This window comes from Nyctibius grandis, chromosome 6, assembly GCF_013368605.1.
Source record: "Nyctibius grandis isolate bNycGra1 chromosome 6, bNycGra1.pri, whole genome shotgun sequence".
Lineage (NCBI taxonomy): Eukaryota > Metazoa > Chordata > Aves > Nyctibiiformes > Nyctibiidae > Nyctibius > Nyctibius grandis.
In genome coordinates this window covers 85,168,446-85,184,026 of record NC_090663.1, presented here as the reverse complement: position 1 = coordinate 85,184,026, position 15,581 = coordinate 85,168,446, and the positions used below count along the sequence as shown (strand labels likewise).

The 15,581-nt window shown below is 41.0% G+C and overlaps 1 protein-coding gene across 4 annotated transcripts in view; it reads right to left on the bottom strand.

Moving 5' to 3' along the window:
- Positions 1 to 24: 24 nt before the first annotated feature.
- The window catches only part of WRN (WRN RecQ like helicase), a 39,505-nt gene continuing 23,948 nt past the window's right edge, over positions 25 to 15,581 (bottom strand). For 3 of the 4 annotated variants that reach the window (XM_068403777.1, XM_068403778.1, XM_068403780.1), the window contains 13 exons: positions 14,604 to 14,745; positions 12,185 to 12,355; positions 12,011 to 12,105; positions 10,405 to 10,480; positions 10,172 to 10,245; positions 8,666 to 8,747; positions 8,283 to 8,395; positions 7,285 to 7,399; positions 5,963 to 6,088; positions 4,487 to 4,649; positions 3,188 to 3,402; positions 1,749 to 1,820; positions 25 to 326 (listed from right to left, as the gene is read on the bottom strand). In XM_068403777.1, coding sequence (XP_068259878.1) covers positions 204 to 326; positions 1,749 to 1,820; positions 3,188 to 3,402; positions 4,487 to 4,649; positions 5,963 to 6,088; positions 7,285 to 7,399; positions 8,283 to 8,395; positions 8,666 to 8,747; positions 10,172 to 10,245; positions 10,405 to 10,480; positions 12,011 to 12,105; positions 12,185 to 12,355; positions 14,604 to 14,745 — 1,567 coding nt within the window. In that variant the 3' untranslated portion in view covers positions 25 to 203. The remainder of the gene's footprint in view (positions 327 to 1,748; positions 1,821 to 3,187; positions 3,403 to 4,486; positions 4,650 to 5,962; positions 6,089 to 7,284; positions 7,400 to 8,282; positions 8,396 to 8,665; positions 8,748 to 10,171; positions 10,246 to 10,404; positions 10,481 to 12,010; positions 12,106 to 12,184; positions 12,356 to 14,603; positions 14,746 to 15,581) is intronic. The other variant, XM_068403779.1, reaches the window with a different exon arrangement.

Here is a 15,581-nt window from a genome sequence, read left to right as displayed (position 1 = left end):
CCCTTCTGTCACACCGCGACAGTGTTTATTGTTTATTTTTTAATATTAACAAATTTCACACTGTGAAAAGCATAAATTCCTTCTTGCAAGCAAGATAAAAGTCAGCTGCAGGAATCGAGAGCAAAGCACAGCCCGTGACTGTGTACATAAAATCCTCTTCATAGGGGGAGGGAATAAAAAAAAAATCATCTTCATTTCAATATTCAACTAAAAATCCCTTTTCTGGTCTCTGTTTTGGATTTCTTGGTCTGAGTTACAGGTAGAACTGGCACAGCTGAGGTTCCAAACCATTCCGGCACCTTCCTCTTACAAGGGGGATGGGAGGTCTGGAAGAAGAAAACAAACATCTGGAACAAGGCAAGCATTGACAGTCTAAGAGATAGCTCTACCCCAAAAAAACCATGCTCCTCCAGAAACATAAACTGTCTACAGTAGTAGTGGAAAGCTTATGTGTCCCAGAAGTGCAACACCTTTTTTAAGTAATTGAGGGACTAAAATAAATGAAGCTAGAGCAGTGAGAAGAACCAAACGCGGGAATCATTTGGCTTAAAACAAAGGGTCATGAACTCTGTAGGACTCACTCAGGGCTTATGTGCCCCCAAGGAGAGCCTGAACCCAGCACTCTCCAGGCCTGCTGTGTGCATCTCTTGCACTGCAAAAGGTAAGAGATGCTATGGCAACACAAAGCCATGAATTCTTGTAAGAGCTTACAGCGAGGAGATATAACTGGAGCCACCAGTTTTTAAATAATGCAAGACCAATCTCAGTTGAGATGTTCATCTCAAGATGAACAAGATTACTGATCCACAGCCAGAAGAAGGTTTGGTCCAGTGCTTGCATTAAGGGGTGTGCACACACCACCAGGACCCCCAGCCCAAGCCTGGGTGAAGCAGGAAGGATGCACAGACCATTGCACTGATCGTGGTTTGTTCCTGTGTCACAACAAAGGGGCTTTACTTGGAACTGATGTTCTGGAAGTTCTCTGAAGCTATCACCAGCACTCAAAAAGATTATGTTATAATGTGTTTAGTGTTTTAATTAAGATAGCTGCTGTGCTATTTAGGAGTTATACCTACCCAACACTGACCAGACCATGAATAATGATTTGTCTGCATCATGGTTTGCACTTGCATCAATATCCAGCTTCAAACTGAACCCAGCTGTACAGCAAGTAGTGCTGGTCAGAGCCACATGAGCTCCCTCCAGAAAAAACACAATGTGTATGCTCATACAGCTTGTGTTTATATCCACACCAGCACAAAAGTCCTTAACATGATCAGTATACAATCACACAACCCTCTACCTGAAAAGGGAAAGGGAGCCAAACATCCTCTTAAGGTGGTGGAAGCATCTGCCACTAAATGGCTGACAAGATGTACAGGGCAAATAAAATTTGAACAAGTCAAGTACATTCATTTCAAACACAAAGGAATGGGATTTGTACTTGGGCATTTTTTTTTTTTTGTAGTGGAGAATACTTCCTCCATCCCCATAGCTCTGAGAACTTTAAATACTTGCTTCTGACTCAAGTGCTATGTTTTCAAATGTGTTTTTACAGCAGAGGTGTCAGTTAAAAATGGCATAGTAGGCACAGAGGCATTAACTTCTTATTTCTACATAATGCCTGCTGGTCGTAGGTTGGAACAGCCAAGCTCAGATTTTTGGATTAACTACACATCTCTGTTACTGAGAGCATCACTAATGGCAAGTCTACTGTATGCTTTATTACAGTAAGAACATCTGTTTACCGAAGCTGAAGGCACCACTTGCAGATGGGTTTTCTCTGCTCCTTCCTTCAATGTCGGATTGATTACATTACCCTGTAAAAGCAGCAGTAACATAGTTGTTAAAATCCAAGAAAATTCATTAGCAGATTTAAAAGCTGTTTGCTACAGGGAATTATTAGAACCAGGATATCTTCTGAAGGACTATTTGGATGAGCTTTTGGATTTGCAGTCTACTCATTTGTACAATATTAATTTGATTTGTAGTAGCATGTCATTCCTGTTATTAGCTCCAGCAGCTAACAGTAGTAGAAAAAAGGGTAATTAGAGCTCATGCAATTAGACTGCCAGGAGGTCGACTTCAGGAAAAAGAAGGCTCAGACACAGATATTGTAAAAACAAAACAGCACTTGGGGATGCAAGAAGGAATCAATTTGGCAAAATGGCAAGGCTTCAAAAATTGTTTGAGCCAGACTTCAAGAAATCAACCTCAAACCCTGCAAGGAACAGACATGAAATCCCAGCACAGGCAGCAGAGGGATTTAGAGTTTGGAATTTCTTTTTACCATTCCCACCAGAAGCCACTCACTGCAGTGTGGCCTTTTGCACTAGGTGCTGAACTTGGACTTGGGAGGCACTGAGAGGCCAGCCAAGGGCACAGAAGACTAGCCTGGCCTTTCTCAAACAGCAACAAAGAGCTCCTTATTTCCTGAGATTTCTCCCCAATGAGTCAGACTTATGCTGTGACACTTCTTGTTATCACAGCTACACCAGCAGTTTCAAGCAACAGAGGAACCCATGAAAGACAGCGAGACATTTCTGGCAGGCATTGCCTCTGGCTTTTTCATACTTTCAACTTTTCTGCTACCTTAGAGCTTTCTGCACAGTAAGAGAATCACTTTTCCCACATCAGGTTGGTGATCAGGTACCAGCACACAGAAGCAAGGCAAGGGCAGAACATGGACTTTGTGGAGATGAAGGATCCAGCTCACCACAGGTTTTCATACACGTCCCAAAGGGCTGGACAACAGCAGAAAGCATTCATCTCTCCTCTCTGAGGCCACCATTAAGCTGCAGTTGTGATGGTCTACAGTGGTGGACCACCACGTGCCTGATCTTCCTGGGCTGCACATCCAGGACTTACTATGGTAGAAATGAGCCGACAGTCCCACACAGGAACAGACCAACTCAGGTGACACGTTTAACAGATCACAGGCTAGGCTGCACAGGGGCAGCCCTCTTCCTAGGTCAGTCCTTTGCGAGGGGAACCCTCTGGCTCTGCTCTGAGCATTGCTCCCCAAGGGGAGGGAGGCAGTCCTACTCCAAGCTGAGGGAAAAATGGACTGTGAAGATAAGACACTAAGCACTACTGGAAATAGCAACAACAGAAGGGCTTTTCATCTGCTCCTACAAAGAGGAAACATTCTCTTCACAAAACCAGTTTTATACCTTCTTTTACTAACCTTTGTTTTACTCCACAAAGCATCTTGCCTGCTTGCTTGATCTGCTCCTGTTTTTTCCTGCTGCCCTTCTGACCACACCAACATCCTTCTGACACCTGAGCCATCCTGAGGCTTGTTTCTGTCCTCTTTCTCCAATAATGCAATAGTCATCCTGATCAGATACAGTTCAATATTTGCAGGAACAAGTTTTCTAATTGCTTGAATTTTGGTGGTGTCTTGGGAAAAAAAATAAATACAGTATTAATTATTTTTTAATCCTCTTGCTCCTTGTTCAGTTTTCTTATGTTGTCAAACACATCAGTTGTCCCTCATTAAAGCATAGGCTAGATTAAGGCATAGAAAAGACAAAACCAAAACTAATATATGCATTTGACTCAGAAAACAGATCATGAGCTCAGGGGATAATGTGTGTGAGCTCACTCGTGCTCACACAAACTTACATTCCTCAAATTTAGTTTATAACACCAGAATTGCCTGCCTCTAACTTCCATGTCCTATCAACCATTTTCTCTGGAGAGGAAGGCTGTATTAGCCCAGGCTGAAAAACTTCTCTGCTTTCTTAAATGCAGTGCCATGCCAGTTCTCCATTCCAGCATGGCACTAAATTTAAGGAAGCAATTTGAGAGTCTGGTTGAGCCTGTAACTGCTGCTGAAAAGATCCATTAATCCACAACAGGACAAGAGGAACGAAGCTCGCAAGTCAGCAAACTCTGACAACCTCAGAAATTAAAGCTACTAGGGCAAGACTGAACTTTTAAGTGACTCAGTCTCAGAATGACGAGTCAGTACATGGTTGTCTTCAGCTTCTGAACTAGCCCGTGGCACCAGATGACAGTGTTAAGAGGAACAACTGCTTTTCCTGCACTTCTCTGCCTCCTCATCATAAACAAATACCTTGCAGAGAAGTTGCACTGGGGAAATTCAACAGCTCTTATCCAGCATATTTTCTGTAGGTGCCAGTACAGGAAGACTTTGTCAGGCTGATGTGTTTTTCCAAAAACACTTGAGTAAATACAGATTTAAGAATGATGCCTGAATCTTTTCAGCAGCCACACAATTGAGTGAAAGGATTCATAAAGGGCTATTCTCTTTTGCTCTTTAATAATCACAATTGCTTTATTTTATAACACAACCTTGAAAGGAAAGCAACGACCCTAGCATTGCCATGCTGTGCCTTGCCACAGCCCTTCCAGAAATGATGAGTTCTACCTAAAGCAGCAACTGAGCCATCAGTTTTTCATTCCCTTCATCTGTATGCCACTGTCATGAGAAGCTTCAGATAAGGGCTGCCATGCTCACCCGAGTCAATGGGAGGATTACGGATAACATCAGAAATGATCTGTTGAACTTCAGGAGTCAAACCCGCTCGCTCCAGGTTGAGGGGGTAGCCGGCTTTGATCGCCTGGCACAGGTGAGCACCAACCTCAGAAAGAGGCAGGGTTCTGCTCTCACTTATAGTCCTCTAGGGAAACAAAGGCAGAAGGCATTGAGATGGCAGAAGTGTCTGAAATACAACTGAAAGCTCAAAACCTGGCAACCGCCCATTCCCAAAAAGCAGTCAGGGGATACTACCACACAGCAGTGCAATGAAGCTCCCCAAAACACTTTGTTACTCCTAATATTTATTTCATTTCTTTCCCAGCTCATAAAGAGCATTTTTCTCTTGAGGCTACTACTTCTCAGCTCAAGTGCAACATCTCACCTTGAACCTACTGCAGATGAAGAGAGGTTCTACAGAGGAAGGGTGCTGTGCGGCCGCCTCAAAGGCTCACCACAGCCTGCTTAAGGCTCGCATCCCTTGTGTCACAACACTTGCCACCACCCCCTTTCCACCCTGTGGCAGCTGAATCCCAATTTCTACCACAAAGGAAACTGATGCTCTTGCTTCACAGTTAAGTCAGAGTATCAACCCAGGTCCTACTTCATGAGATTCCTGTGTCAAAGCTTCAGATGCCTCCTGCTAAGTAGGTGTGTTGCACCTGACCTTCCAGTGGCCCCTTTGATTCATAACATCCATGCAGAACATGGATAACAACACCAAAACCAATTCCCCCTCATTTTCATATCTGTTAGATGAATTCTTCTCTTGAAACATTTGCCCTGAAGAGAAACATCTCAAACTTTATCTACCTAAACCTGTACTTTTCAAGGAGATTTCAAACTGGTTACTTGTCTTCCTCAAAAGAAGAGGTTTCAAGCTTCTACCTATTTCTCCCCAGACAATACACATACTGTGTATATAATCATCAGGATTAGTGGATACTGAGCATCAAGTTACCCATTAATAATTATACAACTGTTTCTTGTTAATTAGTCCTTAGGTACACTTTTAAGTTCAGGACTCTGACAAGGTTTATCCATACTCTTGGAAGGGGCAAAGCAAAACTCAAAGGAACTTCAGTTACCTCCTGTAGAATTAAAAAGCAGTAAATAAAACTGGATCAAAGCAGCTCATCTTCCCAGGGCACATGGTGCAATGCCACTTTAGCCACATGCCCTGTAGCACTTCAACAACTTAGATGTGACAGGTAACTTGTCCTCAACTTCTGCTCGTGACAGGAAACACAGCTTTTCAAAATCTGAACTAGAAAGCCACGATAATGCTTAGCACTTAAGGCTTCAGTTTTGCATTGAATCTTCCCATGAGCTTTGTTTCTTGACATCTAAAGTCTGACACATGGATATGGCGTAGACAAAGGAATAGGGATTTGCTACCTAAACCAAGAACAGAGCTAAGTGAAATTAAGGGAGGAACCTCCACAGGGAAGAGCTTACCACTGAGAGATTTTTCTCTTGGAACAGGACATACGTGACATGCTCTGAGGCAGAGAGGGCTCTAGCAGGCTTCCAGGGAGATGCTTCTTTCTGATCTTCAGATCCAGATGTGGGGAATGTGTCTGTCTAAGTGAGATAAACAGGATTTACACAAATTATATTCCTGTGACAACCAATGGATCACCCTTGCATTACCCGAAAGAGTAACATAAATGGAGTCATTCATCTCTGTGGAGGTTAGTTTTGACCCCAAGTCTACCTTCCACAAAAAAAAACCAAGAAAAACAAAAAAACAAAGCAAAGGGAATCCAGACAGACACCCACACACTCCCATCTTAATAAAAGACACCTGGGATTGTCCAAGGGACTCAAGAAAAAAAAACAGAAAAATAGTGTCCAGGTCAACAAAACTTCTTAAGTGTTGCTTATCACACATAAAACTACTCCATCAGAACAAGTTGTGGTATTCAGTCTGCTGCTCACTATAGAGAACTCCTCCATTTGTTTTAATCTTTTGCTCAACACAAATTTCTTGGAAAAAAAAGAATAATATTTTTGGTCCCCATTCCTAGATCATAAAAGCTTCCCATGAAGCAGAAAAACTCCCCAGAGTCTTCTCAAACATTACAGAGAAGTAGTACTGCTGCTCTACCTGCTTTCCAGACTAGATAAATCCCTTTAACTGTGGATTTACATGGAAATTAAGATCCCCAAAGCAAAACTGCTTCATAGTTCCTCTAATCCTCTGCTCCATGGCCCCTCCCCTAGTAGGGTCTCTCACCACAGTGACTGATGAGGAGCCACTCTACAGAAAGTCTTAGAAGAAAAATCAACTGTGATAAGAGAATCAATAGGAGTATTTCTAACAGCTGGACATATGAGCTCTTCTGCCAGTCTCCTAAGGAGAAACTTAGGGGAAGCAAAGCCCTGCCCTCCACATCTGAGTCAATAAGCCATGATCAATGAACATTTACTGTACCTCTGGCCACCATCCCCAAGTCACAGTAACTATCTGCAAGCTCTCAACAATACAGGACCTATTGGACACTCAGCCTGGCCAGATGGGTGAACTTTATAAGGATGTCCTGGACTTTCAAGAGGACCACACCAATCTGGAACATCAGGCAGGTCCCAATGTCATTGCCAAGCAGCACACTCAGATTTAGGAGGCCTATTTGTATGTAAGGCTAGCGAGTTTCACTGCCATGCTTGGATGGTATAGCTGTGACAAGGACAAACTCTGAAGGAGAAATCTAACAGCTGCAGACCAAGTTATGTCTTTAAAGCTCTTGCAAAGTAGCAAACACTTGAGTAAGATGTACCTGCAAACCATTCACTTGGCAGAAGTCCTTAATTTCAGCCAGGAGAGGGACCAACATGGTGGATTTTGCTTCAGATACACCATCAATTTTCTTCACATTCTCAACATTCGTAGGCCTGGTTTAGGATGAATAAAAGCCATAGAAATGTCCTATGCCAATGCTTTGAAACATCAAATATCTGGATGACATATGTTTGGACTACAGATCTATTAGTTAAAACTTGAAAGTGTTATTACTGCACCCTCATTGTCTCTGCAACTATTTAAGTTCCCTGTTTGTGCTCCTGAATCCTGAAGTTTAACCACAGCAAAAGTTCAAGTTTGCTGCTTAATACTTTGGAGGATCAGTTTGCCACATGCATCTTTATTTGCTTTTACCTCCCAAGAGCACATAAGCCCAGAGCTCTGCCATGGAATAACAACATACACATTCCAAAAGTAGGGTTGTCTAATGCCCTTTAGCAGCTGGGGAAGGCACTTCAGATGCATTACTAACCGAGTTGCTCCACAGTACCCCCTCAGACACTAAGATAAAAAAAAGGAAGAACTTTTTCCCCTCCTTTCAGTATTTGAGAGCAACACTAAATTAATTTTGCAGTACAGAGCTACCCATGCAAGGTAAGGGACAGCTCGTCACCTGTAGCTGACCCTTAGCAGGATAAGGGCATACTAAAGTGATTAAAACACATCGGAGAGAAGCAGATGATTAGTAGAAAACATACACCCTCCTCCTCAGAGTGGTCAACCTAACAGGAGGTTTGAATATAAAGACAGGCAAAGCTGCCATTTTGGGGTTTTTTTTTAATAGCAACTAGAATGAAGCAGCAAGTCTGATGTCAGTAACTTTAACTTACACCAGTCAGTGGTCTACAAGGGTATCAGCAAGTGAAGCTCCTCAGGAAAAGAGCTGCTCCTCTATCAATGAGGCATATTCCCCAAGAAAAGCAGAAAGTGGATTTGTGACTTGGCTTCTATGACATGTACACATGCTGGCTTTACCTTATTCGGGCCATCTCCACCAGGATCTTATTGGTTGCCAAGAGAGCTGGAGGAATTACCTTCTCATTAGCTACTTTCTGTCTAGCAGTCAGCAACTTGCCATACAGAGCAGTCTGTGAAGAGAGCCAAATTCTCATGAAGCAGCTCTAGATCACTCATGTAGGTATAATTAACATGAGGAAAAGTTAGAATTATCCACATCTTTCCACTAATATACAAAAAAAACTGCAAACCATGAATCCATCTTAACATTTAAATCCTCTTCTAGGATTTCTATTCAAAACATCTTTGTTGAGAGCTACCCAAGCCAGCTGCTCCAATACAGGACTGTGGTCTGCAGATTGTCTAATTCACAGATATCCTCCCTCATCCAAAAAACTTACCTCTAGTTCTTTTTCTCGGGGTGAAACCACAGGTTCTGGGGGCTTCAAAGGAGAAGATTTCACTGATGAGCGCTCTGCAACACTAACAGAAAATAAAGAGTGAAACTCATACAGGACTTGAGCTGGTTGGGGCAGAATCAGCAGTATCCCAATGTAACAGAATTCCTCTGAGTCTGGTCTTGTAATTTAAAAACAGCTTTTTACTGTACAAAGCTCAAGAAGATGAAATTGCAGTTTTGGGGGGAATAAAACAAACCCATCCACCAATACCCCTATCATGGGATGGATTCCCATCTTGTTAACAAAAGCATGTTCTTAAAAGCACTTGTCCACTCGTGACATCATTCTGACAGCAACTCACAAGAAACACCTTACATATTTCCCCTCAGCTGATAACATTAATCCTGGCCAAAAAGAGCTAATAACCTCCAAAGCAGCAGTGACAAGGACACAGCTGCTGTGCTGCAAGCAGAATTAGCTGATGTTACTGTAGGCATGTCTGCCTAGAGAGCAGCTCCACAGCTACCAGTCCATGAGCTCCTGTACTGAGGGACATTTACCCCTAATTAGACTACTACAATTATACTGCAGTATCTGTTAGCAGACAAGCTGGAGTAAGAGCATCCTTTCCTAAGCAGAGCGTGAACTAACACTTGTTTTGGATTGTAGTTGTCCCTAAAATGATTTTTCTTCACATGGCTACAATGGCAATTATTCAGCTTAGTGACATATTCTATTTTCCTGTTGCCAGCATCAGGCTGCTTGCCTCAAGGAGGAATCAAACTGCTCAGAAATGCAAGGTGGGTTTAATCTGAAGCCCCACACAAGCCACGATAACAAATTACTTCACCTTTTTGCAAAATCTTGTTTTACTTCTAGTGACCTGAGGGAGCCTCAACTTGATCTCAGTCTTCTCCAGACTCGTGGAGAAAGGCAGAAACCTACATGCTCACAGTCCCTGCCCAAGGCATACATTCACTTGTCCCAGCTTTAAGATCAAATCTCAGCTTTGTCACTTATTTGCCTGACTTGTATTTGCAAACTGTTTGAAAACAACTATTCTCCGTTTCTTATTTTAAATCATCACAACTTAAAATCCATTAGTTACAACCATCACATAGATGGTAAAAAACAGAGGCCCAGTAAAAGTATCAAATAAAAATCTGCTATTGCTTCATTTTATCAACATTTGCTATTTTTCTTGCTATTGAAGTAAGAAAGTTTGCACTTCAGCAGTTAATGAAGCTTGCTTTGCCTGTGACATATTACAAGTATACTGAAATTCAACACAACTCACCAAATTCCACAAATGTTGTAATAGTTCAATGTTTTGAAATCTAACGCAGTGTACAGCACGTTTTAAGAGCTTGTCTTTTTTTTTAATACATTAATCAAACATTTTTATGTTCACTTCAAATGAGAACGCTGGTTTTAAGGATCATCCTACAAACACTATCCCTATCAACAGACAAAATTTGGTAATTATTCTAGTTTAGAGTATCGTACCTGTTAAGCACATTATTGCTTCTTGGAGGAGTTTTAATTTTTCTCTCATTTGAAAACATTTCATACAGAGACATCTATAAAAAAAGAACAAACAAATGCTGATTTACCAGTCTTTCCACTGAAGTTGCTGTTAACAGCAAAATATTCATTTATGACACCACAGTACACTTGGAAAATTTTTATATGAGCAAGGACAGACCACAGAGCATAAGAAGGGTTGTACTCATACAGACCTGCTTGACTGGTGACTGCATTGTTCTTTTCATGTCTGGGGAGCGCTGTGTTGAGAGCGCAGGTAAAGGTCTACTTCTGTAATAAAATCAATTAATCTTAATCAAATCAGACCAAGTCTTTTGTACAGTGACACTGCCATTTTAAAAAAAATTAAAGTTTTGCTAAGCAAACTGATTTCAACTTGGTACAGGTATATCTTTGGCAAATCAAAAGTTCTTCTGTTTTAGGTTTTTTTTCCCATTAGAATCACCGTTCTTCCTGAAAAAACACTGAGGATCTCAAAGCCTGTTAATACTAAAGCTTTAACCTGGAACAAGAATCTCTTCTTATGCAAGAAACAAACATTTTGGTGACAAAAATGGAATTTTTGTGACAGCACTTGAGAAAGACTCAATTTTAAAGATCTCATTACTGGAGAAAAATAAGTACCAACTTTCTGATTTGCACTAAGCATACAGCTTTTGCTGTATTATTTAATAAGCAATTTTTTCTTCATTCAAAAAGACCTGTAGACAGTTGCTGAAAGAGTCACAACAGTAGAATATTAGAAAGCAAAATAAAATTGGTACTTTCTCATTACCCAATTTACTTATTTTTTAGCAACACTAAGACAATCTAGACACCAGAACAGGCTCCTAAGACCAGCACTGAAGAGCTTTGTTCTAATATTATTTCTTGTCACAGCAAAAGCCTCTGCAACCTCCAGTTAATTATCTTTCACTTCAAAAGGGTTGGTCAGAATTAGTGTTTGTGAAGACCAACATGAAGTTGTTGATTAAATATAACCAGAGTCAAAAGATTGTAAGCAAAACTTCACATGCTATTTCCTTGGAGCTATATGCTCTAATGGCAAATACCTGACCACTGCTGAAAAAACAGCCCACTTTTGCAGACATACTCACCAAGACTTGAAATAGTTAAAATTTCACACAAAAAAATATACAAAGACAGACAAACTATTACACATCTGTGTTGAATCAATTCTTGTTAGAGACTTTTGTTTCATTCTCAGCTTAAATTTTATAAAAAAGTAGGTCAAAGGCATAATTGGAGAAACAAGTTGTTAGCTGCTCTATTTGAAGTCTCACAGTTTAACTCATCAACTTTAGAAAGAACATCAATCTTGATGGATTTTCCTCTACTGTTTGTCTTGAGCCAATTACTTCCTCCACAAGGAAGCATTGCCACAACATGCTTCCAGGCTACCCAGAATCCTCGATGAAGGCACACACTTTGACTAGCTTTGGCAGTTTCTCTGACTACATCTCCCCTCTAACCTTCCCAGTTACACAACTGTCCAATTACCTCCACTGAAGACCTCAGTGCTGAGGCACTGCCAGATTTAAGCTGTGAGCCATGCACTCTCAGGAGGACCAGACAACATGTCACCTTTCATACCAGCAGTCAAGAGAGGTGTCTACCCAGGCACTTGCACTGATGTTTTTTTTTTTGTATTATCATACTACCCATGGGAAAGCTTTGGCTAGGAAAATGAAGTGCAGAAGTCTCCTGTCCAACCTAGCCATCTCTGGAAGCAGGCTTCAGAAACTGATGTGATGTTAAAATAATAGAAAAGCCTCGAGAGAACACATGTAGTATAATTACCTTCCAGGAGGTTTCTGCAGATTAAGGTCTTCACTGGACTGTAATAGAAGACTTGGATTTGAGGCAGATCCAGCTTTTGACAGCCAATTTCTACCCTGTAAGAAATAAACCATACAGCTTAGCTATAGATTACTCAGAGAAGCCCCTGATGGGTAGTTTCATACCAAGAAGTACCTTTTGGGTAAGCACGCATGTGGTTGCGAACTTGTAATGCCCAGAGACTTCTTTGAGGAATCCTTCCATTATCAGCTGTTGGCAGAGTGACTTCCACCAGTTCTCTGGCCAGTCTTTCCCACTACCAAAGAGAGGGTGTTTTCGGTATCTCTCTGGCAAGCGTTGAGAACTCTGCAATTATTGAAAGAATTGGTCGGACTTCTCCAGTCCTTGTGCAAGAAAGTTACCAATATAGCAGTAAACCAAAAACCTGAGATGTGAGGAGCATGTTCTCAAGAACATTTCTGCACAGAAGAACTTTACAGAAAAGTCAAACCAAAATATTTTGTTCAAGTTCACATAATACCTATTACAATAATCACACCTACAGCAGCTCTACGACGAGAGCTTAAACCATGCCTGTTGCCTCTTTCTTGTCACATGAGGAGCAGCTTCACCTCTACTAACCCAATCCACTGCTGCACTTTCTGCCAAGGCTGTGACAAGATCATACCTCTCTTTTGCAGGAAGACCCCAGACAAACCTACACTTATATCAGAGAACCATTAAAACATCTCCCTTGGTATACAGAGGAGGTTACAGGAACAACCCAGCCATCCACAGCAGCGAAGAAAGTCAGAGTGCAGTTTGTATTCAGCCAGTTCAGGTCCATCTTACATTGCATGAGTTCAAAGAGCAGCAGTTACTTGTTCTGTTTAATTAAAAAGAGCCTACAGAAGTAAAAATTAATTGTTAAGTCCTGTTTAAATCCCAGGACAGGGGTACAAAGCCAGAAGCCAGCTCACTACAGATCTCTGCTCTACCCCTTTTCCTCTGGCCTTCATTGCCAAGTGGTTTTTGTTTGGGTTTTTTTTCTGTTTGGTTTTAAGAAGTTGCTGATTTACTCATGTCTTACCAAGGGTTCAGACTCTAAAAAAAGCTGATTATCTCCTGTCTGATTGGTTCTCACTCCCCCCAAACTCAGGGGCCAAATGGATGGCAACAGGCTAAAGCCCCTTTCATAAGAAGAAAAACTCTTGGCATGAGCCAGAACATTTGAGAAGTTTTCTGAAAGAAGGAAGTAACAGGCAATCAAGCATTAGTAGGTAAAAGTGTCTCAGACAGAAAGAAATGTCAGTTTATTGCTAGAATACTAAGTCAACAGGAAGACAGGCTTCAGACCCTGTTAGCTGTAGGCTTGCTGAATCCCTCTCCACTGGGGAAACTACACAGTCAAACAAGTGATTTTTTTTTGTTTTCTTTAAGGTTTTTTTCAAGTTATTAGCTCAGACAAGGGTATTCTTGTAGACAGTAAAAGGTTATTCTGTATTTGCAGTGCGAATTTGGCATCATCTTCACTTCTTCCAGTAATGTCTAATGATCAAGAGTACATTAAAATCTGTAACAGAATATTTTCCCCTAGACACACTTCTGTAAGAATTAGCGACTTAACTTTCTTATTAAAGGGAAAAAAGAGGGACATCATTCACCCAGTTTTATCAAGTACCCAGTTTTATCAAGTATTACAGGTGATTACCCCCCTCAAGTTGTAAACATAAGTAGTGATTCTGTTCTTACTCTCATATTTCTGGTTGATTTCTTGTCCAGTATTTAAAAAATATTGTAAGTAAAGGTATGCAGAAATAATTCACATTCATTCTAGTATCCTACTTCCCATGTGCAAGTCAGCCAGCAGTACAAAGCTAGAACACAAGCCATCTTTTGCTTTATTCTAACATAAACCAACTGATTAGCAAGCAAAGATGTGTTCATTCTTCATTCTGAAAAGGCTGCTCCTTTCAGGATAATGGAAAGGATGCATCTTCATAAGAAACACGCAAAACACTTAACTGTCTCTATGAAAACATGAAACTCACCATAAAGAGAACAACAGCTCAAGCCTTAGAGAAAGAGCTGTAGAACCTCTGCCAATACTTGGGCTGGTGATTGTGTGTTTAACAAACAATTGTCAACAACCAACTCAAAACAAACCCACAAAACACAGCACAGCTCTGCACAAGGCAAACAACAGGTACTATTTCTAAGCTGAACTCTTGGGCTGTAGAGGGCTGAACATTGCACTGTTAAGAAGAACAGAGGTAAGATGGCAAGAGCTTGGAGGTAGAATCTGTTCTTCTGCTGTATGGGCATGAAATTAAGTACAATGTGCTTAGGAGGTCTGTTATTTTTATGGCTGTTGCCTTTAAAGACAACCATCTAGTTTGCTGCGTGGGAAGTGCTGCTGAGCAGCTTCAGAAAGTCTAGACTACCTCTCTCTACAGATATCCAGCTCTCTGAGAAAGAGGTACTAAATATCTATGTGTGTGTGCGTGTACATACATTTACATGTATGTATACCCATGTATTGTTTGGTATATCAATAGAGACACTAACAGTCCCCCCACTCAGAATGCATACAAGGATTTTTACTCTCACTTACAGACCCTCGGAGAAACAGAATGGGAACTCTAGTTCCAAACTTCTCTTCCAGGGCACTCACTGCAGACAGCAGCTGATACGCTTGCTTCCCAAAGTCCTGTAAACCACCTTCTGAGTCACTGGAGACAGCAAAACAAGAGGCTCTGAAACGCACAAAGAAAACCAAGTTCACCACCCATGCAAATCAAGTCCCCTCCCCTTCTTTCAAATACTGTCTATCAAGTGATAACTAAATAAAACACACTTCAAGTTACATTAATATAAACAATTGAACATGTTTAAGCACAAAGAACTGGGACTGAAAACATGAGACAAAGAAAAAGGCAAAATCCCTTGTGGTTAAGACAGCTGCCCAGCCCAACAATGATGGTACTTGATGTGATGGAACAACATTGTCTCAGCAATCTTCTGAATTTAGTATTTGAATATTGGGACTGTTCTAGATATACAAGACATTTCTTTAATTGGACCTAAGAGCAAAGAGTTTTGTCTTCTTAAAAAAAAGGGGGAAAAAAGATCCCATTAAAGATTTTCTAGGGTTTGTTAATGCATTTATTACTGACTGGAAAAACCCATCAAAAAGTTATTGGCTTCTAAGGAGGAGAAAAGGACAATGATCTATTTTAAGTGATTTTAGTTCTGCACCACAGATTTACTCTGTGGCTCTTCACTGGCACATCAATGTGACTGCTAAGATTGAAATTATGATATTTCAAATTCTCTTCTTGGTTACTTTTAGTAGAGGCCAGGCAAAGATTTCTTAATCCTTGAGCAGAGAGAAAATGTAGCTGAATTGGTAACATTTTTACAGAAAGCAACACAGCATAACATCTTGTCTCTGATCAGGTAGTGTCAGGCTACCAGCAAGAACAAGGAATCCTTTATTATCACTTCAGGGCAAGCATGTATGTGCACACAGGAGAAGCTGAGGAAAGTGTTTCTGCCCATACCTGTGTGACTACCAACCCCCAGCTTCCCT